The sequence below is a fragment of the Apus apus genome, chromosome 1 (assembly GCF_020740795.1).
Source record: "Apus apus isolate bApuApu2 chromosome 1, bApuApu2.pri.cur, whole genome shotgun sequence".
Taxonomy (NCBI): domain Eukaryota; kingdom Metazoa; phylum Chordata; class Aves; order Apodiformes; family Apodidae; genus Apus; species Apus apus.
The window spans coordinates 27,189,933-27,215,109 of record NC_067282.1 but is presented as its reverse complement, the minus strand read 5'-3'; the positions used below and the strand labels follow the sequence as shown (position 1 = coordinate 27,215,109).

The 25,177-nt window shown below is 40.8% G+C and overlaps 1 protein-coding gene across 2 annotated transcripts in view; it reads left to right on the top strand.

Annotated features, from left to right (window-relative positions):
- The window catches only part of FOXO1 (forkhead box O1), a 60,306-nt gene extending 36,475 nt beyond the window's left edge, over window positions 1–23,831 (top strand). The window contains exons 2-3 of one of the 2 annotated variants that reach the window (XM_051611139.1): window positions 19,142–20,498; window positions 20,908–23,831. In XM_051611139.1, coding sequence (XP_051467099.1) covers window positions 19,142–20,485 — 1,344 coding nt within the window. In that variant the 3' untranslated portion in view covers window positions 20,486–20,498; window positions 20,908–23,831. Of the gene's footprint in view, window positions 1–19,141 lie in introns of both variants that reach the window. The other variant, XM_051611129.1, reaches the window with a different exon arrangement.
- The last annotated feature ends 1,346 nt before the right edge of the window (window positions 23,832–25,177 follow it).

The following is a 25,177-nucleotide window of genomic DNA, read 5'->3' as shown; positions in this document are numbered from 1 at the left end:
CAATTTTCCCGATATGTGTGTATACAGAGATGGAGGGTACTTTTGTGTGCTGCTTCAACAAAAAAGGGCAGCATGCTACAAATAATTTCCTCAGGGAGCCTAGTCTGAATACAATCAGTCTTACAACCAGCAATACTGGATTGTTAGTGTTGACCCTTCTGATGTTGCCAACAGCATGATCTGCCCTTGAGTGAGCGTGTAAGGGGTATAGGAAGATACTGTAGGCTGGTTGCTCACTGTTACACCATGAGTAGCTACATTAAGGAGTAACTGCTGAAATTCTGTTTGCTAGGATTATTATTTTTTCCCTACTTTTCAGTCTTCAGATGTTTGTATTATCCTTAACTTTTTCTTCCAACCCCCAAGAATAAAATGAAAAAGTCCCCTAACAGGGAGGATGTCAGGAGAACTTCTGTCACCAAGTGGGAAAGGAAGTGAAATAAATGCGTTTGCCATGGTTGATACTGGAATTTATATGTTTACCTGTTCTCATGGCTCTCCTATTTAATCGGCAGTCTTTGAAAAGTTAAATTCCCCATCTAGCAAATGGTTTAAGATTTCAAATGAATGGAAAAAAGTTCTCAGTCTTCCAAAATAGCCTTCCGGAGGTGAACATCATAGAACTCGCAAAGAGGCAGGTGCAAAACCTCAGGAAGCAGCTCCAAGATGATATGGGAGAAAACTCTAAGAGTGTGTCGGGGAAAGGTGTTGCAGATAGGATTTCTGAATGTAAAGAGAGAATGACCTGCTCCTGCTCCAAACCTGGAGCATCAGTTGAGTGGTTGCCAGGTTTATTTTGGCAGAAGAAGCATTGGAGGTGTTGTCTGATACGAAAGGTGTGCTAAGAAAACTCCTTTCTGCAATGAGCATCTTCATGTTTGAAAAAGCTTCACATACTTAAAAAATTCATGTAGAGTCCTTATGAAGACTGCTCCTTTCAGCACTCACCCCTCTTCCTATTCCTCCACCTGGGCCTTAGGAGCAGGCAAGCAGTGCTCCTTGCTCAGTCATTGCCAAACAATTCTTTCACCTGGTGCTTTGCTTACTCTTGTTTGGCTCTCTGGATACCAAACACCTGGCAAACTGTCAAGCACTGGTAGCTCCTTTGAGCAGGAGAGGTGGGCAGATCTGTCAGCTCGTAGCTTTGCTGTTGTACTTAACTTTCACTTGTCTTTTCCCTGCAAAATAAATAAATAATTTACGCATGAAGGGGAAAAGCGTGGGAGGAAAAATGTCAGGAAATTCAAAGGTGAAGGTATTTCCTCCCTCGGTAATATTTTTCTTCTGCGTGTTGTTTCTTCTCTTCAAACAATGGGGTGAGTTTGACTCCATTCTTAACTATCAGCCTTGCCATTGTTTATTCATAAATCCTTTCATGTGTGTGATGGACCTCAGGAAAAACCCACGCGTCCATTGTGAGTCCTCTGGGCAGGCTCTCTGTAGTACAGTGCCAGTACAACAGGGCTCCAGCCCTTCTTCGGGGTCCTCCTGTGCCAATTAATTAACATTAATGGTGAAGTATGTAATGTGCCTGTTTTAAAGGTGTAGGCTGTGAAATGTGATAACTCTGTCAGAGCCTAGTTTTTTAAAAAAGCATATAAACAGCTCAGATACTCAGAACAAGGATTTTTGAGGTTAATTACTTAAGCATAACGACATTTGTCTTTTTGTATGTGCCTGTGTGTGTGCACACTTGTACTTGGGGGAAGGGGTGTTTTGCTGAAACAGGTGAAAGTTAGTTCTGTAGTATAAAACAGGAAGCAGATGGGTGCTAATTAAAGCCCTGTTGATGATAAAGGGGTGACCGAGCTTTTGAAGCAGCTGCTTTCCTAATTTTATCCATAGCTAGTACGTACTTTATGTTAAAGCAGCAGCCTCCTCACGCTTGATTGTTTTTGTGAAGCCGGAGGAAATGCGTGTGCCTGTGCGCGCTGCCGTGCCGGCTTGCTGCGCTTGCTGTTCGCTTCCTTCTCTGCCTGGTGTTTTCCAAACATCCGACAAAGGTGCCAGGTGCCTTTTTGTCCCCCTTCTCTTCTCCTTTTACCTTTCCACATGTCTGTAGGCACTGGGCTGGTGGGAGCACCTGCAGATAAGGTGCTCACTGCCTGTTGCAGGTTGTTGCGCCTCTGCTCGTCTGGGAGGGAAAGTGATTTTTTTTTTGTTGTGGCTGTTTGTTATTGCCCTGTTAGACTTCGGCAAAGTGGTTAGAGAGTCAACAACTGAAGGTGTCAGCCTTCTCTGTGTGTGACCTGCAATCATCATTATGGATTTTAATCTTCACAAGTACTCTTTATACTTTCTTTGAGCACATTCAGTGAATATATAGGCAAAGGAAAAATAGCACCAAAGCAGAGCAGATCTTCATAAAGTAGAACTAGCAGTGTTAATTGTAGTGTTTTAATGCCCTCAATAGAAAATGGGTGTTGGATATAGAGAAATAAATAGTAAGTTTCTGTTTACTGGAGTAGCACACATTTTGTCCATAATGAATGAATATATTGAATCATTGAAACCTGTTTACTGGCAGCTTTTGCCACTGGGAATTGGTGTGGGGATTAAGTTTCTTTGTGGGGAAGGTGCCGGTGTTCAGTCCTAGTGTGGGAGATGTCATCATTCTGGTAGAAATAAAATAAACTTGGTGTGGGCAGGAGGAGAGAGAGGAGGAGTAAAATTCTGGTCAGCAATGGGCTTGAGTCCAGTAACATCCAGATTCAGGGGGTGGCAGCTGAGGTGCAGAAAAGTATCTTCTGCACGAGGAAGCTCTTGTCATTTCAACCACATTTCTTAGTAAGCAGTGCTTGGGAATCATGACTGTGTTCAGCTGGAGCTCTCACAAGGGTGGTCTCTGGGTATCTATTATGAATACGTGGCCTTTCAGAGAGCTTAACTTGTGCATGGCAGTCGCTGTTCCTACCACCCTGTGAGCCCTCAACCACCTCGGAGGAACTGGATGGCCCAGAGAATTCAGGGCAGTTGCCTGGTTCAGCAGCCAGCACTCCTTTCTCTACTGTGGCTTGTTGAGTAGCTATGATTGAAATTGTTGTATAGTAGGGGTCATAGTCTTTAAATCCTTCTCTGTTAATCCTGTTAGTGGGAGTTATTCTCCATCATGTCTTTTCACTCTTGTGGGAAGATGGCCTCAAGCTAGCAGAGCTTCCTAAGCTGGGTCCTGCTGTTGTTTGTTCCCTGCACGTGAGGGTCTGACTGGCCTCTTGGTAGTAATGATCCCAAATGCCTCTTGAACCTCATGGCAGGAATGAGAGGAAGCAGCTGACAAGTCCACCTCTTTCTCTGTCCTTGTTAAAGCTGTTGGTGGGTTTGTGGATGTGGTTTTTCTTCTACACTGTATGTCTCTCTGCTGTTGCATCTCTCCCCAGCTCCTGGCAGCTGAAAGCAGAATCATCAGGTTTCAAAGTACATGGAAGAATGGCAAGCGTTTCCTTCTCAGTTGAACAATACCTCTTTCAGAGAATTTTCTTACTCCAAAGTCATCTGAGTTGGCTGCATTTCTGGTTATGGGATCAGTGAGTTGTGCTGCATCAGTACAACCAAAACTGATTTCTGGAGTTTATTTGCTGCCAGAGCCTGGTCTGCAAGAGCTTTCCTTCATGCACAGACTACAGGGTTATGAGTTCTCTGTTGCAGTATTGCTTTCTTTAATGTTCTAGTTTTTATGACCCCTCAGTGTTTGTCAAGAAACTGTTGCTGTTTGAGTGTACTTTGACATTGTGCTTGTGTTAATCTCCTTTGGCCCTATCCTTTAAATCAGCCTTTTGACAAAGTCTGGGGCCTGGGTTTAATCTTAGGTAGTTCTTACTCTTTTTCTAGAGTCAGCAACTTTTAAAATGGTCTATTTTCTTCCTGTGGTACAAGTGTATTTAAACCAGTATTGCAGGAAAGCTGGTGCAATCAGAGAGGATATTTTTTGACTGCCATTGCCTACCCTATGTGCCTTCTAAAGGATTTTAGAAGTATTTTTAAGGCCCTAAGAATCTGTGAGCTTCAAGCTGAGAACAGCTGCAGTAGAAAGGATGCAAGTTTGACAATAGACTTGATTAAAAAAAATTAAAATCTGTCTAGTTAAGGCTATTTGAGAAGTGGGCAGCCTCTGTGGCAACACAGAGGAGTAATGTAAGCTTTAAGAAAGGTTTTCATGTGCCCTTAGCTGTGCCCTGAAGCAAGCACCTGGGCACTGCTGCTCTCTGGCAAGCTATTTCTTAGGGTAAAAAGCCCTTAAGCTTGCTTTAAATGTGTTTCTGTGGCTCTTATTAGCCAGCCATACCGTGTAGAAATCACTGCAGCTGGAGGTTTTGTATAATTCAGACTTCTCTACAATTCTCCTTAGGTGTGAATGTGTATCTTAGTGCTTTGGTTGATCATACTCAATCTTGAACGTTTTCATGTTTGAATACTTATCACAAAAATAGACAGAAATAGGTGAAATTGCTTAAAAAAATCCTTTCTGTTTAAGATACCACTTAATTTTTTAGCAAACTGTAGAGCATGGAGTTTTGTATTCTTGTTGTCAAAATTCCTCAGCTACTACTCTTCTTGGAGAATCAATCAAATGCATTGAATGTAGTGTGTGTGGGATGGCTGCTGTTGTTAGGCAAACTTTGAGCAAGATAACTGAGCTTTTTATCAGATACCTCAGAGATGTTGAAGGAAGTAGGCAGCAGTGGAGGAGTGAATGAAGGGTCCTTGAGTAAGTGGCAGAGGAGGAAAAAGAAGGATTGCTTTGCCAGTTTCTGTTATTTGAGCCTGATGTGTGAAATGTGTTTTTAGGTGGTAGGTACTGAACTCAGCTGATGCCTTGAGAATTTCATTAAAAGGCATGTCTAAGGGGGCACTAGGTGTTGTTAGAATAGTAACTGGTGCCTAGATATCTTCAAGGTACCAGGTCCAGATCCTGCACTCATTGCTCCAAGGCTTTGGTTTGAATGTACCATTTTTACAACCCAGTCTCAGAAGAAATGTTCTGCTTTTCTTCAGGTCCTTCTCCTTCCTAGGTAAATGAGGAACATGTAGTTAAATCAGAGCAATTGTTAATTGTAGACCTTATAAGAGAAGATATAAAGAAGGGTATTTTTTGATGGCTGTAGTGCACTGAGGTTTATGTGAGCAGGCCATAGATGTCTGTGGGGGGAGGGAGTTATCTTGTCAAGCACCTTTATTTTTGAGTCAGAAGTCTGTGTTTTCCTAGAAAATGGCATCTTTCAAGGTTCAGAGTAGGGAGATCCAAAATAAGGTGTTTTTAGGTGTGGCCATTTACTCTGCCTTTTGACAACAGGAGTTGGCTTTTTTAGCCTGTGTGGTTGGAGCATTGAGGCATGAGTATGATGTCATGTTGGGACTCAAACTCTTAATTTTGAAGATATATTTTTCACAGATATGGCCAAAGGACAACATGTAGTGAAATGTTCATGTTTCTTCCCTTTTATTTCTTGGGTTTCCTAAGACTTTTCTAACAAAGGAGACACGGAGGTCCTGCTGCATGAAAATTGAATGGTTGAAAGATAATATCCAACTTAACTGTATAGAAAAAATCCTTGAGAAATTCCTGATTTAGATTTCCATATTTCTACTTTGGCCTAGAGACTCTTTTGTATTAATTGTGTGACTTTTGAAACAATGCCTCTCTTTTTTCTAATCCTGAAGGCATGTTCTTAGGAGTCATGATGGGTTAGTAATCATGTCCACAGCAGACTATGAACCTGGTGAGCAGTGGGGATGGCATGTAGTTCAAAGTCTCTTTTCTAACTTTCTGCCTCCGTGTCAGAGTGAACGTAGGCAAACAGTGCCTTGCTGGGGCTCTGCCTTTTCTACCTCTGTTACCTGCAGTGCCTGGGTGCATGTGAGTTTTGTTGGTTTTCCTATGATTTCAAAAGCAACCTTCACCAAATATAGTTACTTTATATTCTGTGGGGTTTTTTTTTGGTGTGGTTTTTTTTTTGTTTGTTTGTTTTGTTGTTGTGGGTTTTTTACATCCTATTTCTTCCTCTTTTTTGTTTGCATTTTTCTGTTTTTGTGAGCTGAATCCTAACTGTGTTTACAGGTTGCAAAGCTGTGTAAAATTATGAACTGTTGCTGCTGTAAGTCAGCAGTGGACAGGAAGAAAGTTGAAAATACTGAATAGGCAGCATATTGCTGCGTAGGCATTTAATGTTGTTACAGTGTGATATAAGTTAAAATATTGCTTATTTCCTCTTTGCTGTTCAAAACAACCTGAAGCATGTTATGACCAGGATCTAAACAATGACTGAAAAAGTAAAAACAAACTTTTTAACAGAGAAAGGCATGGCCTGCCAAATACTCTGTGATTTATGACTTCATGAATAATCAGCAAACAAAATACTTGAAAACACCCGACTTTCCAGGGGAAGACTTCAATTTCTTTTTCAAACAAAATGAAAATGTTGAAAGATTCCCTGTAATATCTTAAAACTGAAAATAATAAAAAAATTAAACAAAAGCAACAAGTGCTGCAGTGCCTGCTGGAGTTACCCAACAGTTGAACAAATCTGTGGACACAAACCCATAGATGTATCCATAACAAATTATTATAAAACTTTGTAAACAAACTTGGCTAGATAAAAAATACTGGAAAACAAGGCTCAGTAAACACACTTGCTTTTTTCTGTTTCATCCTTGTTTTTGAAGAGGCTCTTATGTGATCCACAGAATAAATAACTTCCCGTGTCTTGATAGCTATTGCAAATGACAGTTCCTACTGCTGACATGCCTGCTATTTTTAATCTGATGTAAGTTTGTGTCCTGTGATTATTTTTTTATTATTATTTTTTGAAACAAGTGCCCCATTCTGACCTAGGAAGCCAATTCTCTCAAGAAAAGAGCTTATACATCTTTAGAGCTGTGAAAGGGGCTGTGTTGTCTGAACATCTGTGAGAGGGTAAATTAAACTGTGGTACTTAAAAGAAGCAAAAGTGGGCAGAGGGAGACAACTACTGAGTATATCTCTGAAGAATGTCTTAGGACTTTCTTGTTGCAGCCCTTTGTATTGATGAGGGCATTTTAGCTTGCTGTCTTGGCTGTACTTTTGTGAATGTCTGGGGAGAGCTCCTCTGCCTTCCCCATCTCTGGGCAAAGGCACGGGAGGAATGGAGGCCCAGGACAGCCTTTGTGATTGAGAAGCTGGATGTTGCAGTCCTTAAGTCTAAATAACTAGCCAGGCAGGCTGAGGTTGGCCAGTTACCCACAGGCTTTCACTGAAGGAGGACGGAAGTGACGATGGTTAAGTTTGCACCAAGAGAAGATGTGACCTCCAGGAGGAGGGAGCCTAATCTGAAAGTGTATGAGAGCTTTTTGAGTTTGTCGAATTAGTGACACGGGACATAAGACTTTTAAAAACTAGTGTTTTCTTCTCTGAACTGATGAGGGTAATGGCAACATCCTTCCTGGGACACTTCTGTTGCCCTTGGCAATCACCTGTGTGCCCAGAGCCCCCTTGTATCAGGCTCTTACTAGAGAAATGGGAGAATGAGTGAGGTCTCTTCCAAGCTGCAGCAGTGAGGACAGTCTCCTTGCATATATCAAGTCAAAAGAAATATTAATGAGAGAAGATTAATTAGACCTAGTTAGCAGGAGAAAAATAGCACCCAAAATGCCTAACAAAGCTCATTTTTGAGTAACAACCTCCCACTCCAGGAGCTGTCTTAGTTTGTGTCCAGAGTGGTCCTGTACCTCTCTAGCAGCAGGTGTGTATGTAAAGGGTGTGGCTTATCTTCCTTTTTATTGTCCTTATTGTAATACTTCCCTGTATTTAAAAAAATGGATTTGGGGTATTATGATGAATGCTGGTGCACCAGAGCTCTTGGGCTTTACCCTCTTAATAGCATTCTTGTTACTAAGACAATGGCTTTCTCTTGTCCTTTTTCGTTTTCTTGTCTGGGAAGGAGTAAAGCAAGTAAATATAGATCTGACGGTTTAAGGCACTGCTGCCAGATGACATTCTATGGGAATGTGGACTTGCCAGTATGTAGATAGTAAATAGACCTTTGATTTAATAAGGGTCTGTTAAGTACAAAGCACAGCCTATAGTAGTGAGGGAATAGAGTGCTTCCAAAACTGGTCTGAGAGAAGAAATGCCCCTTCAGATCTCACTCCTCTCTGTGCCCAGCTTGCTCTGAGAAATAGTACTCAGCTTCCTGAAGCCTACTGAAAGTTGTGAGAATGAGTGGGGGTAACTTGGTTCAGAGTTGGTTTTACACATTTTGCAAGATTGGGTGACTGTGGCTTTATAATGCAGAACAGATGTCATAAAACCCAGTGATGAGCGCCAGCATTTCTTGAAGCTGCAGCCTGGAGAGCGTCATGGAAAGCAGTGTTTGAGAGGAAGATGCTGGCATGAACTGCGCAACCACCCGTCATGAGTTCTCCAAGTCCCGAGACCCTCTTGTGAAAAAATAAACTAAAAACCCTTTAAGTGTAAACCATACTTGATGTGAAGGAGGGGTGGCTGCAGCTGGCCAGACAGTGGGGAGGGACAATGCACACTGGAACATAGCTCAAGGCTATAATGAAACTTGGATGAGGGCTTTCTGTAGGCATTGTAGTAGTAAATCACATTACATAAAATCTACAGGGTTGTGAGAGCAAGCTTGAATTGGCGTGAGCTCTCCTGAAGGGATTGTGCTGGTGGTCTGGCATGCTTTTGTGGTAGGAGGAAAAAAGTACCAAGGCAAACAGTGTTCAAACAGGCTGAGTAGAAACACAATACCTAGTATGTGTGCTGCCTCTTCAGGATGCACAGAAAGGAGTAATGGAAAATCGGTACTTGCTTCTTGTAACTTTGGGAAAAACAACAAGTATGAAAACCAGAACGCAATGAAAGTGAACAAATATTGACTGCATAAGGCAATATCTTTTATCTATGTATATGCAGATGATGGAGTAGTTTAAAGAGGACTGAAGTCTGGTCCTGTTCAAGCTGTTTTAATAAAAACTTTTTTTTTTCTCCTAATATTTTGTTAACAAGAAAATATTTTCCTTTTACATGTGAGACAGATAAAGGGAGACTTGGAAAAATAAATAATAAAAACAGTGGCTATATACACTGGCCTGTACTCACATACTAAAGAAACTAAGGGAAAGAGAAATGTTCCTGTCTGCTTTCCTCAATTTCTCTCAGTTACTACAGCAACATGAGATATTTACAACATTAGGTAAAATCCAGAGGGTAGTTGTTATTTTTAAACTGACACTGTCCCCTTACAAATGTGAAACCTTCAGGATCTTTATCACTAGTTGCAGTAAAGGGTGTCTGAAGGTGCACTAAGCCAAACAAAGCATCCTGCCCAACTCTGTTTTTCTTTTTTTGTAGTTTTGGGGACTGTACTAAAATTTTGATATCCTATTCTTACACTTGCTGTAATCAAAAATCAAATGCATAGTGAGATGTAGCGTAAGATACCATTCAGCCTGTAAATGGAAAGCTTTGCCCTTCTTTTTACAAGACTTGCAGTTTCTTTCAGCCAGGGATTTCCTGTGGGGCACAGTTAACCCTGCTGCAAAGGAAGCTTGCTGCTTTCATTGACTCTTTTGTTTTTAAAAAACTGGTATTCAGTGACACCCATGTCCGGAGAATTTGAGGCCTTTGCCTCAAGGAAACAGCTTCCTCTGCTATGCTGGTACAAGTGTAATAAGGAGATGTGTTGTATTTTTTTCTTCATCTGTAGAAAGACCCAACTTTTTGTCAACCCAACTTTTTACATTACTGTATCTGTACCTCCCCTTCATATATTGCTTCTCAAGGTAAGAAATACAGCCGGGCTTAGTGGCTTTACTGCAAAACAAGGAAGGATCTCTCTACTGCCCTTGTCAGATGAGTTTGTGCATTGTAGCAGTCGTGGCGCTGTGCTGCAGGTGCACTTGGCTCAGTCTGTGGATTTGTGGCTGTCAACTGGCAGCTGCTCTTTCTCTGTATCCCTAAGGAGAGGTCTAGGTAGTGGGTAATGTTGCAAGTGAAATAGGTCCTTGAGGCTCTCTGGCCATTGCCAGCCCTTGGACAGTCACAGCAAATCAGGCAAGTGTCGTGGACTTAGCCTGTGTCTCCGGTGCATCCCAATTTGCTTTACTAGGCCCTGTTTTAACTGATTTTCCACTGCTATGGATTGCCCATTGCTTGCAAATCCATCAGGTTGTGACAATCATCCCAACTCTTTGGGTTATCAGTGGTTTTGTGAAAGCAAATGGTACTGGCACCTGAAGATGTCTGGCTCCCTAGAAAAGCATCCAACTGAAACAAAGTGTTTAGGGTTAGTTCTGAGTGTTAGTTCTCCTTTACATAAGCAAGTGGCAGGTGACTGCTTTGGTCACTATGCAGGGCTTTTAACACATAAAGATTATGTGATTTCAGGCAGTGAACTTTTCAATTGTTTCAGTCAACCTGTTGAAGCTTTTGGAGTAATGACATCTGGGTTGTTTTTGTTGTTGTTGTGTGATTTGTTGTCATCTATCTATCTATCTATCTATCTATCTATCTATCTATCTATCTATCTATCTTACTTCTTCAAGATTTCTGCATGTCCTCAAAGGCCAATGAAAAAAATGACCCTGGTTTTTGCACTGTGGTGTTTCTCACCTCTGTGGTTTACACTGAAACATTGGCCTGTTTCTCACCTTATTACTCCTTTCTGGTGAGAATGTGTTTCTAGTGTTCCTTTTAAGATTATCTGCTGGTCTAATTAGCATTGATATATTTAGCATGTATATACATTTGTATCTCTTCATTAGAGTTAAAAAACCTCAATAAAAGGCAGCGTAATTTTACAGAGAAAAAAAGGGGAAAGGTTTCTATAAACAGTGCTATACTCTTTGTGATGAATTGGGTGTAACCGTGGAGAGTGGCAGAGGTGAAACAGGCTGTCTGTTAAACAGGAAATGAGTGATTAACATTTTTTGTCCTACTGATCATAATTATTCCCACTGGCTGAAAAAAAATAAACACCCCTTAGTCTTTCTCTGCTATAGCCGCAGAATAAAAGCTTAAGCTATTAGTCATTCTGGCATTGTATGGATGAGCTGCTACTTTATTACTCCCAATTTTTATTTGTTTGTTTTAATACACTTTGCCTATATTTGTGATTTATGTTTTCCTTGCAATAACCTGCTTGTGCTCTGTATTCAAAGACAACTTTGCTACTCCCACTGCTCTGGTGCCTGCCTCTCCTCTGCAGCTGTATTCTTGGTTGCTGCCTTAGAGCCTGCAGTGAATAATTGCAAGAAGGCTACCTGCCTGTCACGAATCACAGCAGCTTTCCTCATGGTTTAGTGCACTACAGATGGTTTTCATGGTTTTAATCCCCTCAATGAGCACACATTAGTGGTGGTGTGTGGCTGCAGTGTCATTTGGTGTGGCACTGGCATATCTGCAGGTGCTCTCTATATTTCCTTTCTTGAACAAAAGACATTTTTCTTGTAAATGGGATGGTCTATATTCTGTGGGATGTGTTCTGAAAGACATGAATTGTATCCCTGACCTCTGATGTTTTATTAAATTAATCCTTTACCAGCTTTTCTATGGTACCACCTAGGATTGATGTCAGGGCATCCAGCTTACATGTGCATCTTTCTGCTTTGCTGTTTTTGTCATCGCAGCCCAGGCTGCCTGTGAGGGCTAGAGGTCTAAGAGTGCTTGGAGGACGGACAAGAGGCCCCAGTTATCAGGGCATCCTGTCTTTGAAAAGTTCCCCTCCAGTGAGGCCTCAGTCACTAGTGAACTTAGGAAATGTTTCTTCATTATAAACTATATCTGTATATGCGTGTGTGTGTATATATATGTGTGTGTGTGTTTGATATTTGTGGAAATTAAAAATGTTTATTTACAAACACAAAACTCTTATATTTGTCAAACACTTGTTTTCTGTCTGTTGGAATAAAAAACTTGCTGTATCAATTTTGTAAAGGCAGTATTAGGATTTACCTGGATCACCAAATAGTCATCCCTCCTAGCTTTGAATTTTTTTAATCTGATATTTATTTCTTTCCTTATTTTCTATGCCTCACAACTTTTTTTTTAATCCTGGCAAGTTTTTGCTTTTTGTTCGTTTGTTTCTGTTTTGTTTTAAACACTGTGCTGCCTTCTTATTGTTGCCTTTCTTTCACCCTTGGGCATTGATAGGTTTTAGACAAACCTGTAGGCTTGGCTTCCCAGATGTTTTTGCTAGAGGGTGAGAAAGTTCCATTTGACAAATTCCTTTAAAAAAATTCTCAGTTTTCATATGCATCTTCATTTGTTGTTTTTTTTTTTTTTTTCCTAATCAATGTCACTTAGTTTCCTTGGCTTTGAAATGTTAGCAAATATTTATGTATTTGGTACATGTGTTGATATTAAACCATGCCTATATAGTAGTTAAAAAAAAAACAAAACATGTATCTATAAAACTGAGTATTGGCAGCAATATAGATGATCCTTAACCTAACTGTGCCTTGGTCTTTCCCATGAAGGTACAGAAAAAAACATAAGGATGGTCATATGAAGTTTTGATTTGGGGTCATCACAACTGAACAGTATCCAGGAGTGTGTTTGCCTCATGTGTGTGTGTGCTTCCCATTTTATGCTTTACCTTTTCAATGGTTTTTATGCTCTTTCTTTCTCAATGCCCATGTAGAGGAGGTAGCCAGGTGTTAGCATCTCATTAAAAAATCCAAACTGCCGCTTTGGAAAAGTCCTTCAAGAGAGTCTGCCTAGAATGAAGAGGAGGGTGTCTGGGGATAGCAATTGGGAATTACTCAAATACATGTCAGTAGAGCTGCCACTGCTGACAGGTAAGTATGCCTAGCCAAGTCCCTTAAACATCCATGTCTGGAGCTGTGTGTGTATTTTCTGTTACTACACACCATGTTCCAGAGAAGAAAGCTCCAGTGGCTGTGAAATCCCATCCAGTCCCTCCTGACACAATACAGCAGCAGGATACAACTTGGAAGATGGCTAAGCCCCTTTGGTGTCCAAAGTATTTTTAGTCTTCTATAGATATGAGAAGGAAGCATAGGAGAGTATAAATCTGTGGACTTCACTGCATAATGGAACAGGTCTTAGGCTAGTGCCACTGACCTGTGGTCACAGGCAACCCCTCTCTGTGCAGCAGAGACATTTATAGTGACTTTATAGTGATAACATAGTTTCTCCCATTCTCGTACATTCATGCGGGGAACAAGGGATGCATTGCTAAAATAGTATAAAATGAAACGTCCTATGAAAGTATCTGCATGTTTGGAGGTGGTGTTTCATGGGTGGTGGTCTGGGAAAGACTCTCACTAGTCCAACATCTGTAGTGAAAAACAGAGAGATAGTGCAAGGTCCCTCTAGTAAGATTGAAGAGTTTCTGCACTTTTTCCAGCTGGCACTTCTGAACCATATAACAGCACAGAACAAAAATGAAGTCAAACAAAAGCACCCTCCTGCAAGAACAAAGGACCCAAAAAAGCATGACCTGTTTAGGAGGAAATCCTGCCCTTCCACCTTCATGCAGCTGCAGGTGGCAAATTGCCAGCATCTTCTAAATATGACTCTTCGACCTCATGCTAGGTGACATATTTTCTGTCCATGCTCTTACGTGACAACAGTGAAGGTTTCTGAGCTGTAATCAAAGAATGCTACAATTGGGTGGCAAAGATAACTATTTCATTAACATTTGAAGCCTCTGACACTGCAGCCAGATGTGTGATTGTGCTGGTGAACGTTGCAGTATTAGCAGTGCTTTTGAGAGAGAAATGTGGCTGAGGCTGTTTCATGAACAAGTGTGCTATCTCTTGACCAAACATTTTTGGGAGTCCAACACTGGCTCTGAGGTAAGCCCAAGATATGAACCTGCATCTGAACTTTTTGTATCACATAGTCATTAGGTAAGACAATCAGGATTGCCTTACACCAGACTGTTGTACCAAAGGAAATTCTGCTACATCTGGAGTTATCAGTGTTCTTTCCTCCTTATCCTCCTCACGATGCTCCTGGAAACTTGGCAGGATGGTTGGAAACAACAGCAAAGCAGGTGCAGCTAGGTGGAATAGTGTAACTATTCCAAGCAGACCGGCCTGTTTCTCCAGGCATGGTCTAGCTTAGCCTTGGATAGATGATGTGTGGTGCTGCTTGCCATGGTTAGACCCTCCCGTAGCTGTCTGGCTGTTAATGCTGAAGGAACCCTTAGTAAGTGTGCTGGTGAGTGCTCCTATTGTAATATTCTCAAACTATTAATTAAAATAAGTAAATAAGCAATCTTGAGTCTCATATTCCCTGAAAGTTTTTCTCCAGCTTCCTAAATCCATTTCAGATGTTGTTTGAAGAGATCCGAGAACTACAGTCAGATATTGTGCCCCAATCTGTATTTGCAGCTGTTTCTGCTGATGGTAGTGCAAGCTGACTAACTACGAGTTGTGGACTGTCTCATTGGATGGGGTATAGGAAGCTGAGATGTCTTCTGAATGAACAATCAGTGGACACTCATTAGACTATTAATTTTAATAGAAATGCTTGACCTATGTATTATGGAAGCAGTCTTGCTCTAATGACCTCTTATGACCTCCTTCTTTGTTATGGCTTCATGTGCCTCCAGAGGCCAATTCCTTCTGTTTTTGTTACTAGTTCCTGGTAAATCTCTTTTCCAAGATCATAGAGTGGTTTGGGTTGGAAGGGACCTTAAAGGTCGTCTAGTTCCATGGCAGGGCCACCTTCCACTAGACCAGGTTGCTCAAAGACCCATCCAGCCATTCCACAACTTCTCTGGGCAACCTGTATATCTAATTTAAATATACCCTATTTACATTTCACCTTGTTCTATCACTACAAGCCTTTGTAAAAAAACCCTCCCCAGCTTTCCTGTAGGCCCCTTCAGGTACTAGAAGGCTGCTATAAAGTCTCCCCCAAGCCTTCTCCAAGCTGCTATGTCATGGTGTGCTTTATTGCAATATCATCAGTATATGCACCCAGATAGCAAATCCACTAATTTTTGTAAAACCTATCAACTGCTGTGTCAATCCCTTGCTCTCCATGTGGGTGGCTATTGCAGCACTGTGGCTGAATGGGTGCTTTCTTGCCCATGTGTGAGGGTATGAGGGTGGGAGAGATCACAGGAACTCACAGGTGTTTTTTCAAGGTCTAGGTTGTGCAACTCCGTGGATACTCACAGATCCACAGTTAGCTCCTGGTCAGAGATGTTGGCAGTGGGGTTAAACAGGAGCTGGGCAGCAGGAGCTCTGCTTGGCTTCCTTCTCCTTTGCATGCCCCATGGACTGGGGTGGAGGAAAGATGGCCAGCGTGACTGTAAGGTCTCTCTTCAGTAAGTACAGGCCTTCAGGGTTGTCAGGCTTAACAAGACAACTGTGTTTTGGGGCATTTCTCTTTAGTAAAACATCAAAAACAGTTTGCTGAAAAATAATTGAATGCCTTAACTTCAATTGTAATAGGAGTATGATTTTTTTCAGCAATTAGTCAGGTTAAACTTGCATGTTAGTGTGAATATCTTGTGTTGGAATGCAGTATTAGATATCAGCAGAGCTACTTGCACCCAGGAATTAAATGCCTGGAGCATTTATTTCTTTAATTGTTCTAGAACGTAAAGCAGTTTGAGCTTGTTGCTTAGAAGAGCAGCAAGCAGGGCTTTGTGGTTCGGCTGAAGGAGATGTTGGAAACGTAACTGAAGGATATAAACATGTAGATTCAAAGGAATCATTGTCTTGGCTTTGTGAGTTTTATTAGCTGGTATGTGCTCACCATACTGCAGTTAGCAGATACTGGTTTTGCATATTTTGGCTCTAAAATCCAGGAGTAGTCATAAGCATAGCTGCAGTTCCCAGGCTGTATGCTGAAGTATGGCATGGAGTTGGTTTGCAGACCAAAGAGGGGCAAGGGTGTCCTGTGCTTTGCCTTGAAGGCAAAAACTCAATCCCAGGAAACACCCCACAGGTGGCAGCAGCCCTGCTGCTGTCCTGGTGAGGTTTTGATAAAATTCCAGAGCGGATCCTCTCAGAGCCATCTGGCATGTGTCGCCGCTGCGCGGAAACCCGCCTCAAACTGCAGCTGCTTGCTTCTTGCATCATTCAGGCCAGGTCTGGGGAGGCTTTGCTTCGAAGTCCTGCCGAAAGCCATGGCTGGAGGTGTCTTGCAGTGTGCCAGGACTGGCGGTGCCGCTAACAGCCGCACCGCTCCTCCGGCTGCCAAGATCCACTGCTGAAACTATACTTTTTTATCAGGTCATGTTTGCATCTGGCAGAGATCTGTAGACACAACATCATTAACAGCAGTGCATATTTTCACAAGATTTACCTCTTCAACGCTTTTTCCAAGTTAGTAAATCATAGCTTCTTTAATGTCCTGCTGGCTGCGTGAAAAACAGGAATTTATGTAACAAGCTCTGGGCCACAAACCTTTTCCTGTTAGGAAAATTTTTTTTTTAATTGCTGGCAGAGTTAGGAGACAGCTCTGTTACTCAAAGAGCGACCTCAGATGTCCTCAGTACAATAATACCAGATTATAACATTTTTGATGACTAAGGAATAGCAGTGATTTCTTAAATATTTAACACCTCTGTTGCTGAGAGGAGGGAACTCAGCCTTATTTTCTCTGCCTGATGTTTTGTGTGTTTGATACGCCTGTTTTGATAGTAAACGGTATGCCTGAGCCAACTGGGTATGTTTACAAAATACAATGAAAAAAAAAAATGAACTGGCGCAGGAGGTTTTTTAATCAACAGACACATGGACCGACTTTCTTGCGACATTTCTGGACTTGTGTCAGCCAGGGATTCTGCTGTGGCCCTCGAGTGGAAGCAGTGAGCTGCACCAGCTGGACTCACAAGGCTCCTCTGCTGGCCCTTGGGGCTGCAGCAACCCCAAAGATGGATTTTCAGACTTACCTTCCCAGTGTGTTAGCTGCACCTGGTGAAAATAAAATTTGAAGTCCTTCCCTAATGCCCTATAGCGAGGTAGAGGATTAGGTTTTGATTGCAGGGTTACCTGCAGTGAAGATGTACAGTCCTATGTTGATTTGTTAATATGGGAAAGATTGGCTTCCTTTCAAAATTGAATAAGGAAACCCTCAAATTGTCACTGGTCTTTATTTGTCACTGGGATAACTTGTTAAAGATAGTTCTTTGGAGAGGAAGGAGAGGTTAGAAAGGCTCTGAGGTTAGACACACAGTTTGACTCCTTACTGCACTGGTTGAGTATGAGCTGCTACGAAGCCACCTTCTGCTATCTTCTGCTGTCAAAGGGCATCTTGTGTCCCTGTTTGGCATGAAGCTGCACTCCTGTGTCTTAGGACACTGCTGCCTACCTCCTTGCTGCCTTCAACTCCTGAAGGTCTCCTCTTTGACTCCAGAGTAACTGTTCCTGTTGAGCTCTGCAGGTGGCAGGGCCTGCTTTGGCCAGTTGGCTTTGCATGGTCCACATTGTGTCATGGCACTTGCAAGGAATTTGAGCCTGCTGTCTCTGGATTGAGCCAGGCCCCATGAGATGACTGTTTTCACCTGGCATGCCTCCTTCTTCTGTCAGCTGGAGGTATAGGCAATGGGGAAAAATGTGCATATTGGCAGCATCTTTGAAAAAGCAGATGTATGGGACTGGTAGAGTATAGAAGTTGAAGGAAGACATTCCTAACTGTGGGTTGGGAAATACAGCAAAAGCAACCAGAGCAGTGCTTATGTCCCTTGTCCTCTGGTTTGTCCCACTAAGCACGCAAAGTTCCATGAGCTTCTTGGTTCGGTGCTGTTATAAGTCTTGGGGATCAGATGAAAAACCTGAGAAGGCGGATGGGAGCGAAAAAAGCAGGAAAACAGGAAAGCCAGAGCAGGGTTCTTGCAGGTCTCACAGCCGCTGAGACTTTTGAGGTAGCTGGCCCATTGGCCTGCTGGTCAAGTTCAGCCTTACTACTCCTTTCCTTTTTTGCTCCCCCAAATTTTTCTTTAGACTAACAGCTAAAAGTGACAGTGAATGGAAGGCAGGTACTGCATCATGGATTTCTTTGCCACAGAGGTCTAATTTCTGGTTTATCCATTTCATGTGTTGTAGTTCCCTCCTACTTGATCTGCATGAATTGCAGTCTTTGCGCAGACCGTGGGTCCCCATGCAGACTGTGTTATTGTCTCACCTTCCTACCAACATCTATGGCTGCCTATTTCAGCACTCTTTGAACTTGTGGCCTTTTGTTAGCAGTTATTTCAAATTGTAGGACAGTTTTTCTGTTGATGCAGTGTTCTTTATATGTGCTTAGCATAAAATTATTATGGGAGGAAAAAAAAATTATCTACAGCTTGGTAATGCAAAGGGTAGTCTCTTGTTAACAGATCAACTTGGGGGCTTGGATTTTTTATTTTTGTATATTTGTTTCTTTTTGTTTGGATTTAAGAACAAAACATGAAACATTTCTCATGGCTGAGGAGATACTGAAAACTTCAGTACCTCTGGTCAGTCTTGGCACAGGATAATCTTGTGCCCCCAGGTATTTTGCATACTAAAATGTTGATTTTGAAAAAGAAATGTGGTTTGTCTGTCTGTTTGCAGTACTTTCTGCCTTACGATTTCTTAGGCATTTTGTGAAGTTGATAAATAAAAATTAGATCTTAATCCTCAACCGGTCTTCTAGATGGGTTTTCTCACGTAACACAAGAAATACAAACCTCACTAATGTTCAGTGGCAATGCAGTTTGGTGGCAGGGATGGTTGCAGGGTTTAGGGGTGTGCACGGTGAGATTCCTGAACTTTGCGTAAAATAATAATAATTATAAAAATCCCTGGGAGCAGTCAGGCTCAACTAATTCTGCTGAATGAAACTAATGAAGCTGATAATGAGGTCTTCAGTTGTCTTCTTGGTCTTCTGGTATATTTTGTCTCCTTTATGAAGGATTTGTATTTCAGAACAGCTCTTACAGTATTTCATATAACTTTTTATAACATCAAATCTGATTGGGCCACATGACAGGCAAATTGTCATGGCAACTCTCTGCCAAGCCCGTTTCAGCCAGTTGTGAGTGGTGAGCTGATTAAGTTGTTTTCAGACTGGTGTGTTTTCCCATGTCGTGATTACCCCATGTTTTCTAACAAAATGCGAGTTTGTTTGCAAACAGAAGTATTAGTACAAAGTAAACCAAGCATGTTTTCTCAATTTCTTATACCTTATTTTGCTTTTCAGAATTCAATCCGTCATAACCTGTCACTGCACAGCAAGTTCATCAGAGTGCAGAATGAGGGAACAGGGAAGAGTTCCTGGTGGATGCTCAATCCTGAAGGAGGAAAGAGTGGCAAATCTCCTAGGCGACGAGCAGCATCCATGGATAACAACAGCAAATTTGCCAAAAGCAGAGGCAGAGCTGCCAAGAAAAAAGCATCCCTTCAGTCTGGGCAAGAGGGAAATGGTGACAGCCCTGGGTCGCAGTTCTCAAAGTGGCCTGCGAGCCCCAGCTCTCACAGTAATGATGACTTTGATAACTGGAGTACATTCCGGCCTAGAACTAGCTCGAACGCTAGTACCATTAGTGGAAGACTTTCTCCAATTTTGCCAGAGCAAGATGATCTTGGAGAGGGGGATGTGCACTCCATGGTATACCCATCATCAGCCACCAAAATGACTTCTACTCTACCCAGCCTTTCAGAGATGAGTAATTCCGAGAACATGGAAAATCTTTTGGATAACCTTAATCTTTTGTCACCTAATACATCAATGACTGTGTCAACCCAGTCTTCATCTGCTACCCTGATGCAGCAAACACCAGGTTACTCGTTTGCCTCCTCGACCACAAGTATAGGTTCACCAAATCCAGACTACAGGAAATTTACGTATGCTCAAGCTAGCATGAACTCTTTGCCCCAGATCCCTATGCAGGCTCTTCAAGACAGTAAATCAAGCTATGGATCGATGAGCCAATATAACTGTCCTGCAGGACTTTTGAAGGAGTTACTGACTTCCGATTCTCCACCGCACAATGATATCCTGGCACCAGTAGACACTGGCGTTTCCCAGGCTGGTGGCAGGGCGCTGGGCCAGGGTGTGCTGATGGCCCCTAACTCGGTGATGCCAACTTATGGCAGTCAACAGCCCCACAACAAAATGATGAACCCTAACGCCCGCCCTCACCAAGGACATAACCAGCCAACACCTGCAGTTAATGGTCGTGCCTTGCCACACACAGTGAACACCATGTCACATACTTCAGGTCTAAACCGCTTGTCGACAGTGAAGACTTCGTTACAAGTGCCTATGAGTCACCCAATGCAGATGAATGCTATGAACCCCTACGCCCCTGTTAACAGTTGCAATGGCTATGGAAGGGTGGGAATTGTTTCCCTCCACCAGGAGAAGCTTCCCAGTGACTTAGATGACATGCTAATTGAACGGTTGGACTGTGACATGGAGTCGATTATCCGTAATGACCTTATGGATGGAGAAACGTTAGATTTTAACTTTGACAGTGTATTGCCTAACCAAAGTTTTCAGCACAGCGTAAAGACAACCACACACAGTTGGGTGTCAGGTTAGGATGTAGTAGGAGGTAAGCTGTGCTTTTTATGATAAATCTGAAAAAGGAAAAAAGAGATCTAAGAATGCTTAAAATCTGGGTGGTCTTCTGTCTTGGCATGTGAAGTGCCTCACACTCAGTGACTTTCCAGTCCTTTATTCATTTGTAAATCAAATTTGTACCATTGCATTAGGATTGCCATGTGCCAACTTCTGTTACTTCTCGTGGAGTACTAATATTTTGCCATTACTATTTCCAACAAAAAACTTGCTGGTAACTAGCAATTATTGAATATATTTTTCCCCATTTTAAGTTATCTTAAAGCTAGTTTGAGCATACTTTAATGGTTTTAATATTTTGGTGTGACTGTTAATTTCTTCTTTCTGTTGTTTTGTGTTTGTGGCTTTTTTTTTCTTTTTTTCTTTTTTTCTTTTTCTCCTAGGTTACGGTTAAATTCTCCAGACTTGTCTGACAGCAGGAACTGAGAAAAGCAGTAAAAAGATGTCCTTCACCTTCCTTTTAAATTTTCTTGACAAAGCTGTGCACATGCACTAGCTTTCTTTGGGGTCTTTTTTTTTTTTTTTTTTTTTTTTTTTTTTTCTGTTTTCTTCCTTTCGTCAGAGTTGGCAGCAGAGTATTTTCCTGTACAGGATGTTTGCCCAAGGTTTGCAGGTTTTGTGCTGCTGTAGATAAGAACTGTACCATTGGAAGTTCCATTACTCTGAAGTGCCAAATTCACTACACCATATAATCACAGCAAAGACTCTTACTCACATCATCGTGTGCTTTTGGTTTTGTACAGTATGGTATGTAGAAGAAGAATTGTTTTTTAAGACTATCTGTTATGGTCCAAGAAAAGTTTATAAACTTTTGTAAGAATACTGTGATGATCTCATGCCCTACGTAAGTTTAACCTTTGTTGATGTTACCTGTGTTTTATGAATTGAGAGAACTGTGGACTTGCCTTGCAGCAGTACGAACTGCATTATTTTACTCAAAATTGCCACACATTTCATATGGGAACAGAATAGCCTGATAAATATGATCTTACTAAACTCACTGACTATTCAGAGCAAACAGTAGGTTAAATGCCATTTGATAAGTTACCTGTATTAATGTAAATTTATGCAAGAATATATCTGGATTTCATTGTCAGACTAATGACTTTATTGTTGGACTTAAGATAATTTTTTGGAATACCTTCCAAGCTATTTTTCTTATAATTAAAGTCTACTTTTGTTACATAGGCAACTTAAAAAGAAAAAAAATCTGAGACCTGACAGCGTTCATAACCTCTTCATTTTGTACAGTATTTTAACTGGATTAAGTACACGTTTTTATAAATTTCCCTAGCACTTGGGAGTGCTAATAAAGGAAAAGCTTAATAAGTATCTTGAATACAAAAAATTCCTGTCCCTTTTTTGTTGTGTGATGTATAAATATAGATAACTTCTTGTTTAGGAAATATTTAATCAGTTTTATATAAGCATTTTTAGAAATGTCATCTGCTTCTACTATCATTTTAACTCTGACTACCACAAAGTGTTAAGTATTCATTGTTAAACGCTTGTACAATGCTTCACATTTATATTTATTTCACAGAGGTCTCATAATGTTTGTGCACTCAAGAGCAGGACTATTTGGAGAAAATCCATCATTTTAGAAAAATTAATGACAAAATTCTCATTTTTCTTAATTAGCACTAGTTTTAGGGCCTGACAATGTTTCTGTTATAAAGCATTATGCTTGCAGAGGCAAATGTGCTACTTTTCAGTGAGAGGCAAAAAGTTTTCTGACCTATTTTACCCTATTACAGGGCAAAACATTACTTTTTTAAAAAATAAGAAAAATGAAGTAAGTGGCAAAGCTGTATAAATACATGACCTCTAGGGCAGGGGACAGCTTTAATGACAGAGGCCTTGCTCCGGTGGAAAAACCTGCTCTTGTTGGAGAGCCACACTCACAACTACCTAAGCTTTTTCAGGATTGGGTCTTGGCTAAGTAACTTCTGATTTTTCAAAATCGCACGATTTAGTTTTCATGGATGTATGGATAATGGGCCTTACCTGTCTTTTCACTGGTTGCTACACATGGTTTGTTTTCTAGAAGTCCTTGGAGCTTTTTTATGCACCGACAGGATGAACAGGTTTTTTTTCTAAGGCTGGCTGTTGTGAAGAAGGGGAGAAGAAATAAAAACATTTTTACCAATTTTTCCTTTGTCTATGTAGCCCACAACTGCAAAGTGCTCTAATAGAAACTTATTTTCCCTGTAGTGAGGGCTACAGTGGAGAAAGAACTGGAATGTGCCAAGAAAATGAAGTTTAGTAACAAGCCATATATTTAATGAACCAATATATCTTTCCTAGTGCTCTTCAACATATTTATTGATGTGTTAGCATTTAGCTCCCTATGGGGCTTAAAATCACTACTAATTACAGCTGGTCCTACTTTTTTTGATATCCTATTACTCTTGTCAGCAGTTCCAGAGGCTGATGTTAAGCTGTCCTGTGATACAGAATCTCCCCCAGTGTGAAATCTGTCTTTGAACTTCTGCTGAGCAAAATGAAATGTTCCTAGTGCGGAAGCCTTGATGAAGCAACCTGCTTTTACAGGCAAATATCTCTAGTAGCATCTTCACCATCACATTCATGGTCTCTGAAATGAGGTGGGAAATCCTGGCAGTGGAGCAAGCAGAGGGCTCACATATGGGTTTCTGAAGATCCTTCTTTCTGCTGCGTGTGCAAAAATATTTGCTCCCAAATGGGTACTGATATGCATAGGCCAAAGTTGTAGTAAAATTCACATCTGCGTGCAAAGAAAACAGTGCTTAATGCTATACTCCATGGTGTTACAGCTGAACATGCTACATTAAACAATATACCTCCTATTTATTATCTACTGCTACTGTGTAACTTGCTGTATACAGGTATTTTCTTCATTTCCTTTTATAACTATGAATAACATAAATGTAGCCGTTCCTTAATTACAACCGTCTGTAGGAAGCTCCTTTTCATCATTAGGAGAAAGTAGTTAGAGATAATCAGAGGTTTGGGCTGTGTGGTCAAGTTTTTTTGTTTTAGGGTTGTTGTTTTTTTTTTGTGGTGCCATTCTAATGTTTTGCAATTGTAATTCTGGAATACTGTGAAGTCTGTTGAAGGGGTATATTTTCCACCTTGAAAACAAACATTATGTGACCTCTAATAATAAATCCTTTTTCAGTAAAAGTACCAAGTTTCTGGAGTAACTTAGTTTGTCAGAATTGTTGTAAATGATTGGTTTGTGAATTGTGCAGATGATCTTACCTATGCAGCCTTGTTTTTGACTTTTCTCTGGTTTGTACTGTTATTAAAAGTTTATTGTATTATAGAGCTGTTCAGATATTTTAAATATAAAGATGTATGGTTTCCATAATATAGCTATATGATATATGTTTAGGTAGTAGATGCATTAATTGGAAAGCTCTGCTTTGATAAACTGACAATTTGCCTACACTTATAAGCAAAAGTCATATTGCTTATTCTTGGCTTAAGTCAACAGAGCATCCCTAAGAAGAGAAGTTAAAATTGGACCAATTATAAAACAGTATAAAATTTGCACATGTTAAACCACTGGATGTATGTTAGTACTTTTTTTATTATTATTATTTTTTTACTGATTTGAAAGTCCTATTTTCATTATGAAATTGCTAGGAACCTTAATTTATGACTGATTTAAAATAAGGTGTTCTCATTATTATTATTATTATTTTGGTAATCATAATGTAAAATGCAGCATGGTTTATGCAAGCAAAAAGCAAATTACTCGGCATTAAAACTGGCCTCCTTTTTGAGAATGTTCCACAAACCAGCAATATCATGAGAGATTGGCATGTACATACTGCTTGTGAGTGGTGTGACAGCTCTTCAACGCTTCACTGCTCTGACTTAGTCACATTGCAGAATTAAAATTCATACGCGGATATCTTCAGAAAAAGTGCCTGATGTACTTCTACAGACACACCAGAACAATCCCTGACAGTTTGTTGTATAAAGCCATAAATTTATATAAATTATGCTTAAGAGATTTTGTGTCCTTTCTTGTGTACAGAGAATGAGATTTGTACCAGGATTCTACTTGTGATCAGTAATACTTCTACTCAGATGCTGTCATAATCACTTTCCTTTACCATGTAATCTTTTTAATGATGATGATCCCATTTGGACAATCCTGATGGCATTAGCAATTTTATATGGAAAAATACCTCAGGGTACCAAGTCTTGCCTGGCAAGATGCTACTATATAAATGAGCAAACACTAACTGCAGAATAGTTAACAAATTTTCCATGACTTGGTATAAAGGAATTTTTCTCCCTCGACATTGCTCCTGGAATTGGAACTGTAGCAGGTAAAGGAACCTAACAGGGCTGTGTTACCAGTGTTTTATCACAACATAATGTACTAAAAGTAACTTGTTTACAAGTGTTTGGGATTAAACGCAAGAAGAATCCATGCCTGACTCTTGGGGCCTGTGAGAGATCTTTGTGTAGAGATGCTTTGTTACTGGAAGCTGCATTAGGCAGCATCAGACCATGTTGCCAGTGATTCAACAAGCCTAGTTCAGAGAAATTTACAAGAAACTCCTGAAGTCCTTTCAGAATGGGTATTTGTAAGTATAAGCTCTTAATAAAATTGCTATGACATGAGATGGTAATTAGTGTATCAGAATGTTATGT